Source organism: Phoca vitulina, unplaced genomic scaffold (assembly GCF_004348235.1).
Source record: "Phoca vitulina isolate PV1807 unplaced genomic scaffold, GSC_HSeal_1.0 scaffold43, whole genome shotgun sequence".
NCBI lineage: Eukaryota > Metazoa > Chordata > Mammalia > Carnivora > Phocidae > Phoca > Phoca vitulina.
Genome location: NW_022589746.1, coordinates 10,033,263 through 10,047,478, shown reverse-complemented (window position 1 = coordinate 10,047,478; position 14,216 = coordinate 10,033,263). Strand labels below are relative to the sequence as shown.

At 39.4% G+C, this 14,216-nt stretch overlaps 1 protein-coding gene across 1 annotated transcript in view; it reads left to right on the top strand.

Moving 5' to 3' along the window:
- The first annotated feature begins 8,328 nt into the window (after positions 1-8,328).
- The window catches only part of LOC116648357 (zinc finger protein 33B-like), a 53,183-nt gene continuing 47,295 nt past the window's right edge, over positions 8,329-14,216 (top strand). Inside the window, 2 exon segments of the mRNA XM_032430298.1 lie at positions 8,329-8,469; positions 9,548-9,683. Coding sequence (XP_032286189.1) covers positions 9,669-9,683 — 15 coding nt within the window. The 5' untranslated portion in view covers positions 8,329-8,469; positions 9,548-9,668.

Genomic DNA, 14,216 nt, shown 5'->3' with positions numbered 1-14,216 from the left:
ATCTCTTCCTTACTAGTAAATGTATGAGGAATAATGGAAATAGAAAACCAGTATTTGGTAACCATGATAGTAGTGATCTATTATTAGTGACATTATTAATAGATACTAAGATTGGTGAGTGGATGAGGAACAGATTATTGGCATAACCTCAGAATATATCTCCACAAATACCAATTTCAAAGGGGATAATGGTGATATTATGGTGGGGAAACCTGGCAGACACCAAAATGACAAGATGATCCAGGCTAATATCACCATGGTCTGCATTGTGTGGCCCCTGACATACACACTGATCCATCTTTTCTGTGGTTACCACCAAGAAAGTCTGGTAATGAAGAAACACAGGACAAACCCAGACTGACCGGATCCAGGACCAGAAAGGAAAGACTTTGTTGGGACAGTTGTTGAGATTGGAATGGGGTTTGTGGATTTGACAATAGTGCTCTACCAGGGTTGATTTTCTGACTTGCATATTTAGTTGGTGGTTCTGTAAGAAAGTGTCCTTGTTTTAGGAGAAGGCCTGGTGGAGTACTTAGGAATTGTGATGTATGACATCCGTAGCTCTGTCTCATATACTCAGGAAAAGAATAATGATAATAGGATAGTTGATCAGACAGAGATATGAAGCAAATGCAGTGAAATGTTAACAGTTGGGGAATCTAGCTATGGGGGATATGGGAATTCTTTGCACTTTTCTTACAACTTACCTAAAGTTTGAAATTATTTCAAGGTAAATCTTTCAATCATTAGTTTTTTTTGAACCCACCACTTGGACATTGGTAGTCTTCCTTGCTGTAACCATTGCTATTAGTTCAGGGTGTAACCTTTAACATCTTCCTTTCCCGTATATTTAAAACCCATATATATGTACATAAAAGAATATATAAAAGGAGTACCATCTTACTTTAAGATTGTTTTTGATATCCAAATTTTAAATGACATAAGCATTCATGAAGTCTGGTATTTATTATTGTAGATGTTAAAATAATACAATTTCTGAATTATTATTAATTGTCTAGGATCGGAAAATGTTAAAAACGACTTCCCCAATGAAATACGAATTGTACCTCTGGTTGCCATGTGGTAATGATATTTTAACTAGGAAGCCTAAATGAATTTTATAATTGTTGGTATCCTGTGAATGGACCCCACTCCTGCACAAGTGCCCAGGAGGTCTTATGGGTGATTTGATGATTTGGGCTTCTTTTAAATTACAAATTGAAATTGAAAATATTTCTTAAAATCTTTAAAAGTCATCTAAATGAAGGAAATAAGACCATCATTAGGCAAACCACACATCAATGATTACTGCAGACACTATCCATTAACAGATGCTAGTATTAAGATATTAATTAAAATGAGAAAAATAGTAACGTTACAGCAGAGGACCCTGGCAGACATAACTTTAACAGAATGGTTAACGTGTCTCAGTAATAAGACATAGCAACATGATGAACTCCCTGATACGATGCTCTGCGAAGTACACATCTCTTAAGTGGTATTCTTGTCCCACACATACATCATCCCAATCATGAGAAAACATCAGACAAACACATAGTGGGGGCCATTCTACAAAATAACCAACCAGTATTCATCAAAATGTCAAGGTTGTGAAAGATCAGGAAAGACTGGGAAGCTGTCCCTTCAATCAAGTGACACTTCCGCACAGAGTGCTGGTGTCACCCTCATGCAGCTCCACCTTGTCCTCCCTTCTGAACCTGGGATCAGAGTCTTTGATGGCTTCTGAGAATGGCGACATCCTGCAGGTTTTGCCCACTTCTTGGGAGATGAGTAACAAATCTGATCACAGAAATACAAGGTAAGCTCTTTTGGGGGGTTCTGTCTGCGATTTAGCTCTACAGAGAGAGAGCTCAGATAAGAGAGTTTTATCTTCCAGGTGGGATTCCTGTTCATTGTGCTGGGACCTGAGTCCGTGAGAAAAATTCACTTGGCATGGAAACTTTATCCAGGGTGCCTTCAAGGTCCATTCATGTTGCAAGTGGACAAGATTTCCTCCTTTCTCATGGCTGAGTAATACTCTGGTGTGTGTGTGTGTGTGTGTGTGTGTGTGTGTACACATATATATACCACACCTGCTTTATCCATTCATCTGTTGATGGACACTTAGGTTGTTTCCATATCCTGGGTATTGTGAATAATAATGCAGTAAACATGGGAGTGCATATATCTCTTCAGTGTCCTGTTTTCATTTTCTTTGGGTATATATCCACTAGTGGAATTGCTGGATCATATGAGAATTGTATTTCTGATTTTATGAAGACCGTCCATACTGTTATCTATAGTAGATGTACTGACATACATTCCTACCACCAGTGTGCAAGAGTTCCCTTTTCTCCACATCCTTGCCAGCACATATTATTTCTTTTGTTTTTGATAATAGCCATCCTAACAGGTGTGAGGTGATCTCTCATTGTGAATTTGATTTGCATATCACTGATGATGAGTGATGCTGAGCATCTTTTCATGTGCTTGGCCATGTAGATACCTACTTTGGAAAAATGCCTATTCCTCTGCCCATTTTTTTTTTTGAAAGATTTATCTATTTATTAGAGAGAGTGGGGTGGAGGGGCAAAAGGAGAGAGAGAATCTCAAGTAGACTCCTTGCTGAGCATGGAGCCCGATGCAGGGCTTGATCTCATGACCCTGACATCACGATCCTGAAATCATGACCTGAACCAAAATCAAGAGTTGGATGCTTAACCGACTGAGCCACCCAGGTACCACTCCTCTGCCCATTTTTAAATCAGATTTTTGTTGCTTTTGAGTTTTAGGAGTTCTTTATATATTTATTTGATATATGGTTTGCAAATATTTTCTCCTGTAGGTTGCCTTTCCATTTTTTTTATTGTTTCTTCTGCTGTGTAGCAGCTTTTGAGTTTAATGTCGTCCTACTTGCTGATTTTTTTTCTTCGGTGCTGTGCTGTTGGTGTTATGTCCAAACAATCATTACCAAGAAAGTCATTGTGGGGGAGCTTCTACCCTATGTTTTCTTCTAAGAGTTTTATGGTATCAGGTCTTAATGTTTAAGTCTTCAACCTATTTTGAGTTAATTTTGTGAGTGGTGTAAGATAGAGGTCCAATTTCATGTTTCTCCATGTGGTTATCTCATTCTCCTAGTACCATTTATTGAAAAGACTGTCTTTCTGCATTGAGCATTTTTGGATCCCTTGTCAAATATTAGTTCACTGTATATGCATGAGTCTATTTCTGGACTCTTCATTCTGTTCCATTAGTCTTCCCAGCTATTTTTATGCCAATACTATACTAGTTTAATTACTACAGCTTTGTGGTATAGTGTGGAATCAGGAAGTGTGATGCCTTCAGCCTGGTTCTTACTCATGATTGGTTGGACTATTCGTGGTCTTTATGGTTCCATACAAATTTTAATATTGTTTTTTCTATTTTGTGAAAAATGCCATTAAAATTTTGATAGGATTGCATTGAATATATAATTAAGATAATTGGCATATAACATTGGGTAAGCATTTGGTTGACAACATAATGATTTGGCACATATATATATTGTGAAGTGATTGCCATAATAAGTATAGTTAACATCCATTATCACAAATTGTTACAGGTTTTTTTCTTGTGATGAGAAATTTAAGATCTACTCTCTTAACACCTTTCAAAATGCAATGCGGGGGCGCCTGGGTGGCTCAGTTGGTTAAGTGACTGCCTTCGGCTCAGGTCATGATCCTGGAGTCCCTGGATCGAGTCCTGCATCGGGCTCCCTGCTCGGCAGGGAGCCTGCTTCTCCCTCTGACCCTCCCCCCTCTCATGAGCTCTCTCTCTCTCTCTCATTCTGTCTCAAATAAATAAATAAAATCTTTAAAAAAAAAAAAAATGCAATGCGGTATTGTTAACTGTACTTACCATGCCAAACATTATATCCCCCAGCCTTATTTATCTTGTAACTGGCAATTTGTACCTTTTCAGCCCCTCTGTCCATGACACCCACTCCCCACACCCTGCCTCTGGCAACCCCCCATCTGTATTATGATTCTGGTTGTTTTTGTTTTTTTAAAGATTCCATATATAAGTGAGATCATACAACATTTGTCTTTCACTGTTTGACTTATCTCATTTGGCATAATGCCCTCAAGGTGTATCTGTATTGCAAATGGCAAGATTTCTCTTTTTGCGGCTGAATAATATTCCCGTGTGTGTGTGTGTGTGTGTGTGTGTGTGTGTGTGTGTGTGTATTTTCTTTACCATTCATCTGTCCTAGGTGAGCACTCTCCTGGTTGTTTTCCCAACCAGGGCAAAAGGCACTGGGCAGGTTTGCTGGCTCTGTTGGTTCTGCAGTTCTTAGTAAGGACTGCGTGCCTGTTAATAGGTACAGAGGTAGAGGAGACTCATTCTGGGTCTCTTGGCATATAGTGTTGGGTTCCACAACTCCCACCAACCCATTTTTGTTCATGGATGGATGTCAAATTAGTTTTTTAAAAAGGGAGAGAAAAAGGAGGAACCAATGTCTTATGCTGCCATCATGCTGATGTCACTCTCTGGTACATTTTTTTTCTCACTTTTGTTTTAAGTAATCTTTACACCCAGTGTGGGGCTCGGACTCATGTCCCTGATATCAAGAGTTGCATGCTCTACTGACCGAGCCAGCCAGGTACCCCTCTCTAGTACATTTTTTAAATGTGATCTTGTCTTAAATATGCTTACATAAACCAAATTCTTAACTTCAAAGTATTTTGTAACCAACCCCCTATGTAAGTTAGTATACCTCTACATTACCAGTTTTTTCTTTTTTTTAGTGGGCTCCATGCCCAGCATGGAGCCCAACATGGGGCTTGAACTCAGGACCCTGAAATCAAAACTTGAGCTGAAATCAAGTGTCGGGCACTTAACCAACTGAGCCACCCAGGTGCCCCTCTACATTACCACTTTTAATGGTTACATAGCGTTCCACTATATGGCCTTAATTTATTTTGCTTACACAAACTTCAAGGACATTTTGTTTCTAGTATTTGCTTTTATAAATTAAATTGTGAGGAATCCTGTTAGTTTTAGCTATTGCCTCCTTACACTAAGCCTAGCATTCTCTACTGTGCATTGCGATATTGATGCTTGGGACTGTGTAAACCACATTTCACATTTGTCCCCTGCTGCCTGTTAGGCTTTGCCCTAGGAGACCCTACAGGAAGTTTGGAGGACAGGGTTATGGGAGGAGCAACTTCCTTCTTCCTGTTTGCGGAGTGCTTTCCTTAACATCACCCTAGCAATGGCCCTTCACCTTGGCCACTAGTGGTACACTACAGCTTCTTTTTTTGAAGTATTTAAAAATTGAGATATAATTCACGTATCATTAGATTCACTCCCTTAAGAGCAGAAAATTCAGTTGTTTCAAGTATATTCACAAAGTTCTGCAACCATCACTAAGATCTAATCCCAGCAGGTTCGCTCACTCTCTAGCTTCTTTTAGCTCTCCCACATGTAGCCATATTGATCCCTCTCTGACAGGCAGCACCAGCTGAGCGGGACACCCCTCAGAGGCATTACCCCACCATGCGCTTCTGACAGTCCTGCAGTAACTGGACAGCACCCCCTGAAGGTCTGAATTCCAGTTCTGCGAGGCTCTTCTCTCAGCACCTATGATACCAGCATGACCCAGGCATCTCCCCTGCTTCAGGTGTGGAATCCTAGTTCTTCAAGTGTGGAATCCTCTTCTGAGTGGCTACGTTTGAATTCTTTGACTTCTTCCATCATGTTACCCTGGGGTGGTAACTGCTGCCTGCAATTGTTACCCCTGTTACCTTGGTGTTCACTTTTGCCTTTAAAATACCTGTTTTAACCTGTTCTATTAAATTCCCTCTCATCATATTTGAGAGGTTTCTCTTCCCACCTGGACTCTGACTGATGTAAACATTCGTACATCAATGAAAATTAATTCTATTATCATAAAGTCATGCATAGTTGTCTAAATGGAATTTCCCAGTTAAAATTCCTTTAGAATTTGATAAAAAAATGAGCCTCTAGAGAGTTTACATGAATTAAGCTCTCAATAAAAGTGAGTAAGAATAAGTATTTTCTCAGGCACACACCCTAACTCTGTCTTACTCTTTTTAAAAATACGTTTGAGTCTTATACTCCAAATTGGTATCTTACTTATTCATAATTTCCCCAAATTGGAAATTAAAGTCACTTGACTGGGAAAGAGATAAGTGAAGTGTGGTAAATTCATACCATGGAGTAGGACTTGGGAAATAAAAGCCAACAACTGTATTGATACACTAAACAACATTGATGAATCTTAAGTGTATTGTACTAAGGAAAAGATAGCAGATTCATAAGATTACATACGGTAAGAGTCTATATATGTGACTTCCCAGAAAAGGCAAACTATAGGCATGAAGAAGAGATAGTAGCTGCCAAAGGTTAAGAAAGTTTGACTTCAAAAGGGTAGCATGAAGGAATTTTGGGGGCTGTGATGAAACAGTTCTGTATTTTGACTGTGGTGGTGGTTACACAGATCTATGCATTTGTCAAAATTCATAAAAGTACAGCAGAGTGAACTTTTGTACAGAAATTTTAAAAAATTAAATCTCAATATCTTACATGTTTTTACTTAAACATTTGCATTTTTTCAATTCTCATAATGGACTTTTATATATATTTGTCATTCATTTTCATTTTATATACCTTTGTCATTCATTATCATATTAGTGCTTAGTTCTGTAGCCCATTTTAAGTTTTTCTTTCTAATGATTTAAAGATCTCTTTTTAAATTAATGTATCTTTTCTTTCAAATAATAAAAATATAATTTTATTTGCTTTTAACTTTTTTAAAAAATAGAGCTGAGTTGTTTGTTTTTTATGATGTATCAGGTACTAAATTTATGGTTTCTATTTTTGGTGTCACAACTTGTCACCTCTATTTTTATTCACACTATTAGTGTTTTATTTTAAATCTCGAATCCATGTGAATTGTACCATGTGTGATCTATGTACATAACTTTACTCCTAATTGCTGGGAAGGGATTGCTTTTGGAATATTTCATTCTTTCCTCAGCGCTTTGAAATGCTACATTTATTATACTACATTCAAAAAATACACTTAATCGTGGCTTTGTTTCCATGAAACAGATGCCAAACTATTTTTATTCGAGCAATATTATGCATATTGGTACTTCTCAGGAATTTTTCTTTTTGAAATGTTTATTGTCTGCTAATTTAGATTTTTATTTATTCCAGATGAAGTTGAGAATGCTTTTGCAAAGTACACATTAAGATACACAAAAATCAAAGAGAAAAAAATACATGCAAGACTGTGAGATTCCTAGTGGAATGTTTTCAAAGAATATCGATTCTTTCTGTGAAAGGGTAGATCTTCATTTATTCAAGTAATCTTAATGTCTCCACAGAGGAAAGAATATGTTTATGTAAATGAATATATATTTTTGGAATGTGTCTGTTTTATGATTTATCTACAATTTTCATTTATTGTTTTCATGATTTTTTTTTTTTTAAAGATTTTATTTATTTATTTGACAGAGAGAGAGACAGCAAGAGCAGGAACACAAGCAGGGGGAGTGGGAGAGGGAGAAGCAGGCTTCCCGCTGAGCAGGGAGCCCGATGTGGGACCCGATCCCAGGACCCTGGGATCATGACCTGAGCTGAAGGCAGACGCTTAGCGACTGAGCCACCCAGGTGCCCTGTTTTCATGATTTTTTTTTTTTTATTAAAATGTTTTATTTATTTTATTCATTCATGAGAGTCACAGAGAGAGAGAGAGGCAGAGGAAGAGGGAGAAGCAGGCTCCCCGCCTAGCAGGGAGCCCGATGCGGGACTTGATCCCAGGACCCCGGGATCATGACCTGAGCCGAAGGCAGACGCTTAACCATCTGAGCCACCCAGGCGCCCTGTTTTCATGATTTTTGATGAACTAGTTTCTTGACCCCGCCCTCGCCCCCTGGCTTTTCATTTTCTGAGAGAATCGCTGATGGTGTCGGATACTATTTTTTTTTTAGGCATCCTTTTATTTTATTGATGGAATCTATTTCCTAGTATTTGAAAAAGTGAACGTGACATGCAGGTTCCCTTTCCGTGACAGCTCTGTGTCTGAATTGCACAGTTGCTGCACAAAGAACTCGGCTGTAATCCGTAAGCTGTGGGGAGTCCCTGACCGGCTCTGACTGCCTGGGGAACTATCTCAAGCGCCCCAAACTTTCACGTGCTGGGTAAAGACTGCACTCAGCCAATCTCGCACCGCCCGTAGTCAGCAGGGAGAGGTCGTTCTGACTTGCAGCAGTGATCGCAGCGGCTACCCGGTTCTGCGCAGGTCTGTTTCTGCGCATGCCTGGTTCCGCCTCCTGTCTCCGTGCACTTCCGTCTTCCCCCCCACCCCATTTTCTTCAGTTCTTGCGTGGGAGGCTATTCTCGGGCCGCTTATGCTCTGCGCTTTTCTGGGGCCGGTGCCTCACGGCGACGGAGCGACAGGTGAGCCCGAGACGGTTGGACGAGGGCCGGGGGTGCGCCGTGCTACCCGGGGGTCGGGGGTAGGCGGTCGGTGCCCGATAGTGTGGAGGAGTTCGGCGGACCCCCCGACGGCAGGATGGGGACGTCTGCATCAGGACTAGGGGTCGGGACCCCACGTGATCAGCCCCTGCGCGGAGCGTGCGGTGCTGTCCGTGGGGCCCCGTCCCGGAGGCCGCAGGAAGAGGGCGTGTGCGCATGCACGGTGGGTGTCGGAACCGGTGGGAAGGGGACGGCGCTGCGGGGAGGGCGTTTGCGTACGCGGCGGGTGGTTGCGTGCGGTAGTCGAGGGAACGGGGCCCGCCTGCCGGGGCTGTGCGGTTACCACCCCGCCTCGGGGAGACCCCGTTCCCTCGGTTCTCCCTTTATCCCTCCTGGAGTCTGCGCTGCTCACCAGCCGTGCCCATCACTGCATCTTGATGTGCGCTGTTGCTCAGTTCTGACTTGCCCTGGCATTCAGGAAGGATCTTCGAGAATTCTGTTTCTGTCGCATTTAATAGAAAAAAAATCTTCCCCTCTTGAAGGTTACTGACTTGTTCAGAATCAGTTAGTGGCGAAGACTGAAAGTCGTGTCTCCTGACTCATGAGCGAGAACTCCCTGCTTTCCACGCAAGGAAAAGCAAATTACATTAAAAAGATCCTTTGAGAAACGGCAAGATACAGAAATTGAAACCTAGACCTTTCCTTAAAGCACTGCTTTTTATAGCTTTCTGTGGAATCACTAACCAAAGGTTTAGTAACAGGGAAATTGATAACAGATTAGTCGGGAGTATTTTTACAACAGTTTCGGTGAAGAGTTAATGTTACTTCACTGGGTGTATTGCTTAAACCAGTTTTTTTTATTAAAAAAAATTTTTGAGCATCAAGAGAAGTTTAAACTGTTAAATCCTCAGGGAGCAAATATTTACATTTACCCAGCGAAAAATGTTATGCCCAGGAGCTACTACGTGATTATATCAGAGTCACGTTAGATAGGTGGTGTTTGAACATCTGAAGGTCAGAGGTATTGACATTCTTCTTCCTGTCTATTGGGTATGTGTAGTTTTGTAGGGCAGGAGGATTCAGGAGCCCCCCGGGCAGGCCAGATCTTCCATGACCCCATCCCTCTTGTTGTAACCCAGCACGGCTTCAGAGTTGTCTACATTTTTCCAAGACAGCAGAAAATGAACAAATCCCAGGTAAGTTATTTATTCATTCCCCACTTTATTTTACAGTGGATTCTGTGAGATTTGTAGGACTCCATCTGTTAAGATGGGGAAAATTAGTAATAGATAAAAATGTAACTTTACAGAAAATATAAAGTAATAGATCAGAAGCAGGGCCAAGTTGGCTTGTAGATACGTACTGATCATTATATATCTTAGAGTTTCTAAATTGATTCACAAATACATCTCTGATGTTTCTGATAGCCACGGAAAAAGGAAGACACTGTATTTTGGATACAACAGAATTTTTTTTTAAACACAAGAACTTCTTGGAAGATATCTCTTTTGGTCTTAATATAGGGACACATAGTGGATAACCTTCCAGTGACAGCCCTGAAATGAGTGCTTAAAACCGTCCCTCACTGAGAGTAATAGGGTCAAGAGATAGTTCAAGTAGTTAATTTTACTTGTCTTGTTATTTTAGTAGTTAATTTTACAGGTCTTGTTTGATCCTGCTATGAAAGCTGGTATGTTTAGGAGAATGAATGGCCTGCAGGCCTGTTACAAAAACTCTCCGTAATGACTTTAGCCAGGTTGGGTATATAAGTTGCACAGCAGATGGTTCAGAGTTACATTCTCTGGTAAATGTGTCTGAGCTTCCCATTCAAATTCATCCCATGGAATTCTGTCCTGGTCTTTCCTCTCTGCTTTTTGGGATCTATCTAGGTAAAGGTGGCCAATGATTTAATTGTAATTGCTTTCCTTGAAGAACTGCTACATTATTCTGGCAACTGATGGTGCACGTCTTCTTTGTCCTCTTCTGATACCAGTCTTCTGATAGCTCTTTCTTGGAGTCTTCCTCATTGTGCCCTATAGTTCAATTCCAATTTTTCATCCTTTGTCTTTTTTTTTTTTAACATGAACACTGAAAAAATATGAGAGTTGAGAGAGTAGAGAGTTGAACAATACTGTTCATTGTTTTGAGTACTTTTAAAAATGTATAAATTATCTTCATGTATATATGATGGACATTTTTCCCCTCAGTTCACCAGTAATTTGAGAGTGATCCATATGTAGTTTATCCCTTGTAATGCTCGATTTTTCCCACTGTATGGGTGCACTATATTCTAAATACTATATTTTGTTGGTAGGCATTTAGGTAATTTCCACTTTTCATTACTGTAAATACTGCTATGAATATCCGTGTTCTCTCTGCATAGATGCAAGTCTGTCTCCAAACTCTGGAGCAGTGCTTCTCAAAGTTAGGTTCTTTGGCCAGAAATGGCAGCATCACCTCGAAACTCGTCTGAAATGCAGATTTTTATGTACTCTCCCAAACGTATTGGAACAGAAATTTGGGGGGCAAGGCCCAGCAATCCATATTTTTAACAAGGTGCCCATATGATGCTGATACACATCAAATTTAAGAATTATTGCTCTGAAGTCCAATGATTAGTATTTTTGAGTTACGGGATATGAGGATTTCTAATTTTTCTAGGTAAACTTATTCATTAGAAGATGACTTCCTCCCTTCTCTCCAGACATAAAAATTATTTTTATACTAAAGAGTGTAAAACATCACTGTTTAATTTCTACTTTTCTGATTATTGAGTTTGTGCAACTTTCATAAACCTATGGCTTTTTAAGTTGTTTCAGCCTGAGTTTAAGAATTCCCTATGTATTTTAAATGCTAATCTTTTGTTATAATTACTAATTATTTTCTCTTCATATGCTTTGTCATAATAATATCCTTTCTGAAAGTTTTACATTGTGATACAACCCTCTTATGTCTTGTTTTTTTATTCTTGTTTTTCTGACCCCATGGGCCTAATGAAATTTTTCTATATCCTGTCTTTTTTCTAATAAGACTTTTCTTTAAAATATAGTACCTTAATCCAGAATTTTTTTAGTATAATGTGATGAAAAGGATCTGATTTTGTATTTGTCCATCTAAAAAAATAAGCAGCACAATGAAAGGACTAACACAATACGTGTGAATGGGAATGCTATGCATGCTGCTGGTTTTGGACTGAGGTAGATTTTGTCATGTTCACAAAGTATCCTTTGAGTCTTATTTTATTGAAAATTAGAGTTTAATTTTTCCAAATGCTTTCTTAACATTTTACGGGAATAATGATATTTTTCTTTTTAGATCTATTGAATTACATTTCCACATTTCTTAATAACTAATCTTTGTGTTCTAAAACAAGTCCCACTTGGTCAAAAAGTGTTACTCTTTTGGTGATCACTGTAATTCTGTCTGTCAGTATTTTTTTCCATAAATTTCTCTATAGTATTCTTAATCATTTTAAAAATATTTAATTTTATTTTGCTCGTATGTGGAATTTAAGAAACAAAACAGATGAATGTATGGGAGGGGGGGAAAGAGAGGGAAACAAGCCATAAGAGACTCTTTTTTTTAAAAGATTTTATTTATTTATTTGAGAGAGAGGATGAGAGGAGAGAGAGAGCACATGAGAGGGGGGAGGGTCAGAGGGAGAAGCAGACTCCCTGCTGAGCAGGGAGCTTGATGTGGGACTCGATCCCGGGACTCCAGGATCATGACCTGAGCTGAAGGCAGTTGCTTAACCAACTGAGCCACCCAGGCACCCGCCATAAGAGACTCTTAAAGACAGAACAAACTGAGGGTTGATGGAGGGAGGTGGGTGGGGATGGACTATACGGGTGATGGTATTAAAGAGGGCACTTGTGATGAGCACTGGGTGTTGTATGCAAGTGATGAATCATTAAATTCTATTCCTGAAACCAATATTGCACTGTATGTTAACTAACTAGAATTTAAATAAAAATTTGGGGAAAAAATAAAGATGTTTAATTTGTTCCTTTTTTTTAAAGACTTTATTTTATTTATTTGACAGAGACAGCAAGAGAAGGAACACAAGCAGGGGGAGAGGGAGAGGGAGAAGCAGGCTTCCTGCCGAGCAGGGAGCCTGATGCGGGGCTCGATCCCAGGACCCTGGGATCATGACCTGAGCTGAAGGCAGACGCTCAACAACTGAGCCATCCAGGCGCCCCTCATTTGTTCCTTTTTATTCCTAATGGTTTTTCTGATTTTTTTGGACTAATGTTTATCACAGATAATACTTTATTCTTCATGGAACAAGCTTTTGGTTTTATTGATTTTCACTGTGTTTTTTAAAAAAGATTTATTTATTTGAGAGAGGGAGCATGCGCATGCGTGAGCGCAGGGATGGGGACAGAGGGAGAGGGAGAGAATGTCTTAAGCAGATTCCACGCTGAGTGTGGAGCCCGATGTGGGGATCGATCTCACAACTGTGAGATCATGACCTGAGCCAAAATCAAGAGTCATATACTTAACCGACTGTAGCACCCAGGCACCCCTTCACTGTTGTTTTAATTAGCTTCTGCTTTTACATTTATTCCTTCCTTCAGCTATCTTTGGTTATAGGCTATTTTTTGTAACTTTTTGTTGAAGATGAGTTTATTGTAAAGCTTTCTATTATGCCCATATAAGGATATAATTTCTCTCTACTACTACTTTAGCTGCAAAATCTAAGTATCAATATGTGGAGCTTTTTTTCCTGCACAGGTTTCAGCTTCCTTTCTGATGACTTCTTTGATCACTAACCTAAAATGTGCTTTATTTTTTAGTAAATCTTATTTTTATATGTATAGCAGATGTGTTAAAAAATCCACACATTTTAAGTCTAGAGTTCAGTGAATTACTACAAATCTAATGCCCACATAACTAATACATAGGTCAGAACAAACACTGGCAGGACTTCTAAAGCCTCCTTTGTGCTCCTCTCACAAATCCCTACCTATTACCTATTACCTACCTATTCATTTGTGTATGATCTGTGGCTTCAAGGGTGGAGTTGAGAGTGAAATGATGGAGACCATCTGGCCCTCAAGACTTAAAATATTTGTTTTCTGGCTCTTTACAAGGAAAACTTTCCAGATCCTTGGATTAGTTTATTAAATTTGTTAATGTTGCTGTCATTTGTGTCCTCTTTAAAATTAATTTTCCTATTCTAAGGTCACATAGATAATCTCCTCTGTTATTTTTAAATGTGTATTGTTTTGGCTTTCACGTTTATGTCTACTTTAATGGACTTGATATTTACTTTTGTTTGTTTAGAAATTTTTTTACCATTAGGGCATTGCACCTTTTTCAGAAGAAGTATAATTTACAGAAATTATAGAATGCAACTTTTTATCAAATATCAATGTTTAGCAATGTTTTCTTTAGCTGAAATATTATTTCAATTGTAAAAACCATCTTCAGTTGCAAAAAGTAATCAAAAACCTTATTGGAGGGTGCCTAGGTGGTACAGCTGGTTAGGCGTCTGACTTTTGGTTTCAGCTCAAGTCATGGACTTGGGGTGGTGAGATCGAGCCTCACATTGGGCTCTGTGCTTAGCGCAGTCCGCTTGAGATTTTCTCTCCCTCTCCCTGTGCCCCTCCTGCTTGTGTGCTCTCTCTCTCTCTCCCTCTCTAAAATAAATAGGTAAATCTTAAAAAAAAAAAAAAAAACTCATGGATTTAACTTGATTTTACCAATGTCCTAAGAAGTCTTAAGCT